The 10,689-nt window shown below is 38.6% G+C and overlaps 1 protein-coding gene across 2 annotated transcripts in view; it reads left to right on the top strand.

The window, feature by feature from the left end:
* The window catches only part of frmd3 (FERM domain containing 3), a 55,328-nt gene that overhangs the window by 17,562 nt on the left and 27,077 nt on the right, over nucleotides 1-10,689 (top strand). For both annotated transcript variants that reach the window (XM_005722033.2, XM_005722031.2), the window contains exons 2-4: nucleotides 1,971-2,075; nucleotides 3,645-3,687; nucleotides 8,389-8,467. In XM_005722033.2, the coding sequence (XP_005722090.1) occupies nucleotides 1,971-2,075; nucleotides 3,645-3,687; nucleotides 8,389-8,467 (227 nt within the window). The remainder of the gene's footprint in view (nucleotides 1-1,970; nucleotides 2,076-3,644; nucleotides 3,688-8,388; nucleotides 8,468-10,689) is intronic.

The following is a 10,689-nucleotide window of genomic DNA, read 5'->3' as shown; positions in this document are numbered from 1 at the left end:
GAAATAGTTGAGAGCTGATGGAGCAACCAGATGGAAAATGGTCCATGCTACTATTCTTTGCAGACTTTGCACTGTAGCTCCAACAATGTGGGAAAAAGAATAATGAGGAAAATCAGAGCAGGAAAAATTTCCTAAATAGTGCAAAAAAAAAGAAAGCTCTGCTTTCTTAAAGATTAAAATCCGGTCAAATATATGTGACATCTGAGGCTCAGGGCCGTTAGTCTGACAAACAATCAGCCGTGCAAATGTGCTGAAAATGTGCTTCTGTTAAAGCCATTTAACAAAGTCAGCTGATGTCAGCCACTACACTGCATTTCACTTGCAAATCTCTGAAAATAGAAATAAAGAGCAAAGCTAACGACCTTACCTTGGCTGCTGATGAGGTGCTGTTCATACTGACCACTGCTGATGAAGCAGCCACTGGACAGAAAAGAGCATCATAAGGATATAGGATGCTCTTATAACCTTTGAAACAGATCATTCTCAATCCAGATGAACTTTATTTTTATCATCCTTTATTTATCCAGATAAAAGCCTCATCGAGATTAAAAACTATTTTTCAAGCGATACCTGGTCAAGCCAGAGGGAGCGGGACTTTGTTAGTGCAGCTGAATAAATTTTAGAAGTAACTGACACACAGTCATGCTTTTTAACGTGTGAGTGTGCTGCTTACTCAGTGCACAAAATGTAGCCGTCCTTAGCACATCCATCTGTGCAATCACGTGAAATATGTTAATGCATTTTTGCTTTTGTGCAATTTTTTTGCTATATTCAATAAGACTGTATAATATGTCCCTTAACTAAGAGTCTAATTCATTTAGAATTAAATGGAATTTCAACGTTTTTCACCTAAAATTCCAGCATAATTAAATTCACCTGGTAATAAAAATAATTCTAGGTAGTGCATAACTAGGAATGTTAAAGGAAGTGAGACACAAATTAGACTGAAAGTTATATTAGGAAGTGCTATAAAAATCCAAATTCCCAACTAAAGTTTCCTGATTAGGCGATGTGCTGACAGGCAGTTTTATTGATGAGATTTGGTCAGCTGTGGGTCTGACTGTATGTGATGACGCTGATGCTTCCCGGGTGATGAGTAAATTCCAGTCTCAAGGGCAAAGACATGATATCTGAGTGAATCAATCAGTTCTGCTAAACCAAGCACAGAATCCACCTCCTTCAGCAGGTTATAGAGCAGTTATAGGACACACACACACACACACACACACACACACACACACACACACACACACACACACACACACTCAGAGCTGGGATCTTTGATGCACATAATATTAGCTTTAGTCAAGAGGTTAAAGGTAAAAATTAAATGTGTACTTGTTTTGATATGTATTTCCTTAAATGAACTAAAAAGCATAATTTTTTTTAAAACTGCTCATCCAACTGTCCCAGCTGACATTTGGTGTCAGGTGTGGTGTAATCTAGACGGTTTGGGCAAGTACAATATAATAACAACAAAAACACTGTCTATAAAATAGGCAGACAAAAAGCAAATCTTTAGACTTTAGATATATCCAAAGTTATAGAGAATGCTAAGACATAGGCAGGTCAGTACACTCAGCAGGAAAATCATACTGAGCATCTGAATGAGTAGATACTGACTAAGCAGCTGGCATTAAATGCAGGGTGCTTATTGATTACACAGTGTTAGGTCCTGCAAATAGACTGTATTTATTGGCACATTAGGAGGCTGTGTCCAGAACACCATCATAACAGATATGTCAGCAGCAAGGGACCAAAAGGGTGCTGACATATTTCTTTCCATCAACATGTTTCACCGTGATGAAATTATGAGAGCATCAGAGGAGTATTACCCATGAGGGTTCATTGTGGGCACGATGCAGTCATGCAGCATCTATCAGACTGAGCTCAGAGGTTTATGGTTTTTATCAGCATAACTCAAAAGACGGGTCACGTGTCCTAAACCGATGCGCTTTATTTCTTTGCAGAGAGACACCAGAGGCCAGTTCCTGTTGGACCATGTGTGCAATCACTACAACCTGCTTGAGAAAGACTACTTTGGTATTCGATATGTAGATCCCGAGAAACAAAGGGTAACTATGATACACACACACACCTGTCCGTGCACACTGCACACACCATAACCATGGTATCTGTTATCATTTTCATTACCAATTGAGACTAGTTTGTACAAAGGATCAGGAAAAGCCTGTCATTTATTCCCAGAGCCCAGATCTTTTGTTTGTCCAAGTGAAGCCAAACTGAGGTGGGGACATTAACTAGATGTGGATTTATCAAACCAAACATGCATTTTCCTTGTAAAACCTAAAATAAAAGTTGGAAACACTAATGGTAAAGCATAAAGGTGTTACCAGAGTTTTCTTCTTTACCAGAGGAGTGATCACAGGACCTACACAGCCGGTCAGAGCAACGCTTATATTTAGAGAAATGTATGTTTATGAAAAGTGCTTTCAAACCGCATTTTTTACTTTTTACTGAAGACTTCAGTCTATAAGTATGTGGTTAGTTTTCCAACAGCCACATCTTAGTAAAGTGGGGATTTATGCTTCTGCTGAAAGTCTGCTTCATAACCACAAAGCCCTCTGAAACACTGTGCCTACCCTACTGTTCAGCATCACTGATTGCTCATGTGCATTTCTGGCTACTTTTTTGTAATAGTTTTTGAATCTATCAGTGAGAGAATAACATTTATCATCTCAGTACTAAGGATAACAATATATATCAATATAACGACTCACAAATGTCAGCAGATACCTGGACGGAGAGTGCTATCGTAACTGACGTAGGAGAATGTGAAAGGAAGTGGAAAAACCAGACCCTGGGGGCACAAGCACAAGCATAAATGCCGGCAACGACGTCTGCCACGTCGTAAGGTTTAAAAATATACCAGCAGAAGTCTAAATCAGGCCTAAGGTGCAGCATCTTTTTCTCTGTAATCTTTGAGGAGTCTCCTTCCTCTAAATCTGGCTGCTCTTTTACCCCGGCTAACAAATTCTTCTCCTCAATTTAGAAATTCCACTTATACACAGCACTCAGCTCATTACGGCAGAATCACACCTACTAACAGGAAACAGTGGCAGTGAGTCAGCACAGGCAAAGTATGAATGTTGAATATCAGTCTGGAAGCAGCTGATACATTACATTACAAGTTCAAGTGCCAAATAATAACAAGATCAGTCTCCATATTTCAAACAGCCCACACAAAGAACAGACCAGACGCTTGATCGTAGCAGAAGCTCAGCTAGACTGTTTTTTTTTCTTAATGCAAAGCGAGGAAAGAAAAATAAGGGAAAATGTGTTTTAAGACAAACTGAACATGCAGTGTCATGCAGTCCAGAAACTGTAACATAATACTTTGAATTGTATGCTTTTGACAGTAAGATGGATCAAAAAGGTCAAATTTGGTTCTATTCAGGAATCTAAGATCATCATGTCTCCCTAAATCTCTAAATCAGTCTCTTAAAGTAATAATGTAGTAATAATCTTTTTTATGACAGTTTAAAATACCAGAGATCTACCAATGATACAAATTAGATTTTCTAAGATAATTTTTGAATTAGCTCTCAATCCAGTCCTGTAGTTTCTTTAGTATAAATTTGATTATTTTAGGGTAACATTTTTGGTCTTTCTCTCTTTTTCAGCACTGGCTGGAGCCCAATAAACCCGTAGTGAGGCAGATGAAGTGTGAGTGCCCTTTCTGTTTCCATTTCTGTGTCAGCATGTGTGTATACAGATGCAAAGCATCATGCATGTGTCTGTGTATTTGCTAGTGTGAGTGTGTTTTCTTATGCCGTGCATTTGTCTCAGAGGGTCACTCTGGTGTGAGGGGTCAAGCATGGCAAACAAGCCGACACCACCACAGGGACTCTAACAAGGCCATAACATCGTACGCGCAACATTGTTAAAGTGACGGGATAGGAGTACAAAAAAATCAGTTTGTTATTAATTAAAAACAGATACATTTTATTTGTTTATGTAATAATAATTTTAAAAAAACCCATTTAGATCATCTAGGTTTAAGAGTTTTATCACCCACCCACCTGTGACAGAGTCAGGCAATGTTGGACATGAGTTTTTCCTCTGAAGTCCCGCAGGGAGACCAATGGAGACACAATGAAGACAGACAAAGTGACAAGAGAACTGTTTCTCAGAAACACAAAAAACTGCCAGAGGGACAAGTGGCCTAAAAAGGAAAAAAGTCACACGTTGCAAAGACGTTGCAGTGGAAGACAAGCTTATGAGAGTACAAAAACAAGTAAACAGCCTGCCTGCCTTATGTGCAGGCCTCATTCAAAGCTTCATAACAATCACCACAAACCGGAAAGATATTTTTACTTTCCATCTCCAGAAAAGGATGCAGATTTTATCTGATTACTTTATTTGTCTGTTTTGTTGTCCCATTTTTGACTATTCTGTTTGTTTAACAAGTCCTTAGGATAATGCGATGTAAGACAAAATTCATTTTCTGGATGTATCCATGTAAGGTTTACCGAAATGAAATATGCAGTGACATAGGTGCACGTATACAACACCTCATTAATACAAATATCTAATGAACCAATCACATAGCAGCATTTAGGCATGTAGGCATGCTCAAGACAAGTTGCTGAAGTTAAAATCGAGCTCTAGCCTATTACACATAGAGACACTGAACCATCAACACTCACATTCACACCGATGGGCAATTTAGAATCACCAATTAACCAAACCCCACTAGCAGCAGTTCTCCGGGCAAAAATTCTTTGTTAATGTCAGATGCGACTAATTTGAGGTGATAGGAAGGGAACTCAAATAACCGCTAGTGAAACAATCTAAGCAGAAGAGCATCTCTGAGCACACAACATGTTTATCTTAGAAGCACATGGGCTACAGCAGCAGAAGATGCCTTTCCTTGACCCTTCCTATCTTCTGGAAACAGGACACTGAAGCTAAACTAAACTAAAACGACAAACTCAAAGAGAACTGGGGTTGTACCTGGTGTGGTCTGCTGCTGCTCTAGCACTGAATACTACTTCTGTCAGCTAAGATTAGGAAACTGGGGCTACAATTTGAACGAGCTCACCAAAATTGGGCAGTAGAAGATTGAAAAAATGTTGCCTGATCTGAGGGGTTTTAATTTCTGCTGCAACAACACTGACATGGTAGGGTAGAATCTGGAATAATAATATCTTTCATCATTGTGAGTTTTAAATCCAGTAGTGCAATATGGATGAAAGTTAATAAAATTGCATGAAAAATTAAGCATGTTTTGAAAACAGAAGAGTCCATCACAGTACCCAATAAAGTGCATGGGTGTGTTTCACCCTCAAAGAGAAAACAGATTCACTTAAGGAAACGAGAAGCGATGGAGACACAAACACACCAGATTTTTTTTATTTATTTATTTTTACCAGGAAACTGCAGCTCTAGTTGTGTCTGGGCTTCAGTTTTGCTCAATGTTTATTGTTGTTTATACTTGTTCCATTTGATTAGGTTTCATGGCTAACCTTTCTATTTGGCTTTAGGGAAAGGTCAAGTTTTCACATTTTCAAGGTCACCAGAGTGGCATTTAATGTGTCCCTGGAGGCCACTTTTACGTTGTAATAAGAGTTACACAAACAGCCCGAGGGGTTGTTTTCAAGCTGAGCACAGCCTCCTTTCCCCTCTTGATGTTTGCCTCTGATAGATTTGGCCAATGTTTTTTCAGTATAACTATAATAACCTTGAGAATGTGACACATATAATCATACAATCTAAGTACCCTAAAAGAGGACACAATACAAAGGTGAATAAGAGAGTGGTACTTGTTTTCACCTTTGTTTTCCTTCGTTTCCACTTACTCTTTCACATCTTTACATTTCTATCTTGTGTTGAAAGATTGCAGCGGCTTTCCTCCGACCCTCCTTTTCTTTCTGTGTCTCAGTCTGAAGTTCACTAACCCTTTTAATGACTGTCCTGTTCTTTCTGTCCTGTTATAAATTAATAAAAGAGCTATTAGCGAAGTATTCTGCTCCATCGGAACATGTGTGAGATGACAGAAGGGGGAGGCTGAGGATATCAGTGAAAACTGGAAGGGAGAGAGAGGGAACAAGGGGGGAAAAGTACTAAAAAGAGACAGTGATAGATAACGTAACTAAAGAAAGAAGAAAAATAGAGCGAAAAGAGGAGATTGGAGAGACGGTTTGAGATGAGAGAAGCTGACAGAGTGAAAGAAAGAAAACGAGATTAGAGGGGAGTTGTTGAATAGATCTGAGTTGCACTGACACATCAGTTCCCTGTGGCAGGATTTACTCCCAAATTAGGTTTCAATGTGTGCGTGCACTTGTGTTTTATTTCGTCTTTGTGCATCCCAGCTTACGTACGTTGGCAAACGTCACATTTGCACGGCCATGTCTTTCGCGCACAATTCACTTTCTCTACAATGTTTTCCAAAAAAAACTCTTCGTCCCTTAAGCTTGAGAAATAATTATAAGCAGCTCAAGTTCTTTGGGAGCGGGTGGGAGGATTGGCTCTTTCAAATAGCTCAGCATGTATTATGTAGATGTGTGCTGTTTTTCATAGCTGGATAATACCGCAGAGGATCCTGCCATTAAAGGGAGAGTGGTGAGGGCACTCTGGATGATTTCTATCCCATGTGAAATGATACTTTCTTCCTCCTTGATGTTGACTTCAGAATGCCTATCAGATACTTTTGCATCTTTGTTTTAAGCGTCTCTTTGCCTCATCCTCTTTGAAATCTCTCCATGTGCACTCAAAATAACTCACATGTGCACGTGTGTAAACTTCGCCTGTGAGAACAGCAAAGACAAAACAACTCCTTCATTTTTCTAAGATTTGTAGCGTATGAAGCACAGGTGATTCAGCTGTTATGTTGGATTTATTTCTCGTGGTTTAAATGTCTTTCTGTAAACCATCCCTGCTGTTTTGTAGCTGTTAATTATATAATAACATATATATATTTTTTTCATCTGCTGACTTTTTAGTCTATAATCACCCAAAGAAGGTCAAAGTTTCCATTTCTTTTTTTTCATTCCCTTTTCCCAAGTTTCATTAATAGCCTTCAACACTTTGTCACTAGCAAAGGCCTGAACCCGGAGGCACATTTATGGATATGAACTTAAAAACCCCCAAACTTTCAAATATTAGCTTTCAACATTCATGTGTCAGAGAAGGCAAATTCGAGGCTACAGACCCTCTATAATGGATATGGACCCCGTGGCGTCTGTAACCATAATATTAGATTTTCTGACATAGTTCACAGGCTACAATTTTTTCCACTCTCAAAATTGGCAAAGAGTATCCTCAAAGCAAGCAAATGTAGAAAACCACAAAATTGGATTGATTGTGTCCATCAGAAAATTCAAATTGCAAAGCTGCCACACAGGAAGTGACATCAAATCTCCGCAATGCTTTGATCTACGCTTTGAACCAAACATGGAGTGAAAATTTTATATCGAGCAAACAAAATTCTGGCATTTGATCACTAGATCCTCAGACCAAAGCTATCAGTTAACTGTTTAACTGTAAGTAAGCGCCAAAGACACCAAATGGGAGTTGAGATGGGTAAAGGGTCCTTTAAGATGTTTTATTTCTTTAATAACCAAAATAAAATAAATTCAGACTTCAAAAAAAATCTTATCTGTGCTATTTTCACTTCAGGAAGTGTAAATTATTTATAATGCATTATATACAATTACTGTATATAATTAAATCTGTTGCTGTGTATGATGGTTTCCTCTCAGTGTTTCGGTGTTTTGGTGTTTGTATATCTTGTAAATGTTCTAACTTCACAGGGTAAACATTGAATGTGTTTATAAGCAGATGAGCTGTGTGAGACTTCAGGAGGGAGTTGAAGCTATCGCTGTCATTTGATCCAAACCCTTCAGCCTGTTATTGAGTATATGTGTGTGTGTCTGTGACCGCTTATGTAACCTTGTGTATGTATGTTACGGTGCATATTTAAATACTATTCAAAGCACAAATCCTCTCCTAGAGATATGAAATGCTTTAGGACTCAGATCAAAGGAGAAGAAACAGACCCCAGTTCAAGTGAAGCACATGCCCATGTGTGTGTGTGTGTGTGTGAGAGAGTAATTACTGTAATTATGAGGTGACTAATCAGTATTGGAGACATGCTGTGGTTTCTGTTTTTGTCCCCAGCTTCTTCTTCTACATAATCTTCATGGCTCCTCTGTCCTCTCTTCCCCTCATTTATCTTTCCTCTTCTTTCCTCTTCTTATCTGTTTCTTAAAATCTTCTACTTTCCTTCTGATTCCCTTTATCATATCTGTCAAGCTTATCTCCTCTTTTTTCCTCCACGTTCTAACAGCCTTTTAACTTTCCTTACAGTTTCTGGTCTCTCTTAGTTTTTCCATCTCAACATCGTGTCTTTCTTGTCTCCAGCAGCTCAGCAGCCGTACACGATGTGCTTCCGGGTCAAGTTTTACCCGCATGAGCCAATGAAAATCAAGGAAGAACTCACCAGGTAAACAAGCACTGGCAATGGCGTATGAGTGACAGAGAAAGAAGGCAGGCTGAGAGAAAATGTAAAGTATTTCAGAGGATTTTCATGGACAAATATCTCTAGAGAGAGGAGTTGAAAGAATTGAAAATATCCAGTGAGTGGAAGTCAATATGAAACAAAGCCTCTGAAAAATGCATTTGCCATGCAGAATTAAGGAAAGTCCAACTTGGTACTAGCAAGCTATACCTAATAAAAATATGTTAGTGACAGATGAAGACATTTGGCTAATTTTGTCTGACTGATTTGTCTAAAAACAGACTAATATATGACTTATAAAACTATTTCAGTATGCGTTATTAAATGTTCTCAAGTGATTGATTACTTAAAGTTGGGCATTGACTGAACACAGTGCAAGCACACCGGTGTTATACACTGAGCCAGACGTGAAGGCTCTCGAAACTGTAGATGAGCCCATGAAGATACTATATAAGTAAACAAACTAAATAAAAGATTTGGAGAGAGTCTGCTCCACCACCAGCACCACCTCAGCCAAAACAGAGCCAAACACACAAAGCTTCTCTCAGGCGCGGTGATAATTAGAGACACTCACCCAGCAGGGACTTGTGTTCTCTGCCCTACGTCTTACCAACTCTGCTTCTCTTTATCAGTCCTAATTTTCTCTTCAATTCCTCCATCCATTCACTTCCATCCTTTTTCCTCTCTGCCTTCGCTTGTTTTTTTTGTCTTTCCGCCCCCAGTGTCTCCTCCCTTCCTGCTGTCGATCGTTCTTCTTCCTCACTGTCATCTCCCCCTCCACCCTCAGGTGTCTCTTCACACCTTTCAAGTCAAGTTTCCGCGTCTTTCTGTCCTATATTTTTGTCTTGAGATATTTCTGGAACCCATCCCTCTTTTCTTGCCTAATTTCAACTTAGCTGAATTCTGCTTCAGTTTTTCTCCAGATGTATTATTTATTAGCTCTTCCTCCCTCTGAAAGAGCTGCGTGTCCATTTCTGTTCATTCACGTGTCCTAAAGAAACAAACAACCTCTTCTTAGAGTCCTAAGGAAAAGCATCACACTGGCACACTACTTATAAGTTTGAAGTGGAAGATGAAGTTGAGATGAGTCGGAAAAGTTCAGAAGGAAATGCATTCAGTAATAAAATCCTGTCGAGTTCTCAATATGGAGTTATGTCTGGGAGCAATTTTTTTCCCATCATCAAAATCCCCAAACTTTTAATGGTAAAATGTGCCTGCTCCAGTTTGTAAGATGTAATTTTAACTCTTGTATGTGAAGCACTATTGAAGATAGATGAAAAAGTTAACCCACTGTTCTATAGATCTGTAATTATTGATTATGGTATTAGGTGTTTGGTACCTCACATTACAGATATTAATTGCTAACAGGTGTAATTTTGAGGATGGCAGAAAAGTGCATAGGGACTTCTTTTTTTTTTTTTTTAATTAAATATGCAGTTCAGAGTTCACCAAATGCTGACTGTGTGTCTCTGTTCATTTTCATACACAGATATTTCACAGTGCTGGAATTAAAGGGCAAAGTCAGCACTTACTCGTTATCTAAGGATTTTACAGAGTCAGGCTGACTATATTACTTATCTAGCCAATATAACACACATGAGTAATTTTAACATTACTTGTGTAAAAGAATGCACTCACATGAAGAAGTTTGACATGTTTTGTCAATTATTTATACTATATTGACATTATTCATTCATACTTGCAAACTAAAGTATATAAAGGTGCTCTTTTTGTAGAATTTAAATTTATCTCGGACATTTATCTTCATGCAGAATAACGACATCATTTCTGTGTTTAAGTGTGCACCAAATCTTAATCTGGATTTTTCTATGCTTAAGTCATTTAAGAAACCTGAAAAGCAAATCTGTGTACGCAGACATTCTGACTCAATGTCCTAAAATAAGAGGCAGCACAAAGAAAGAAAAATTATCTAAATGTAGATCATGGTGTTTATTTATAGAGTCAGCAGCACTCTGACTCTATAAATAAAACTATTTAGCTACAGCAGCAGGGTTTTCGCTCCATTCAATCTTTTATGCTTTGCCTCTCCTGTGTCTTTCCCTCAATGAAAAACAAGTTTGATGAGTCAGTTGACTCAGTGGTGACGTCCCAACTGGAAACTCATCTGTTCCCCACTTTGTTTTTGTCTTCACGCTAACACGAGACAAGTCTGCATGTCAGTAGCACTGAAGGTGTTTCCATAGTAG

Source organism: Pundamilia nyererei, unplaced genomic scaffold (assembly GCF_000239375.1).
Source record: "Pundamilia nyererei isolate P.nyererei 1_Seehausen unplaced genomic scaffold, PunNye1.0 scaffold00006, whole genome shotgun sequence".
In the NCBI taxonomy this organism is placed as follows: domain Eukaryota; kingdom Metazoa; phylum Chordata; class Actinopteri; order Cichliformes; family Cichlidae; genus Pundamilia; species Pundamilia nyererei.
Note: the sequence above shows the minus strand (reverse complement) of the source record. Positions and strands in the feature narration are given on the sequence as shown.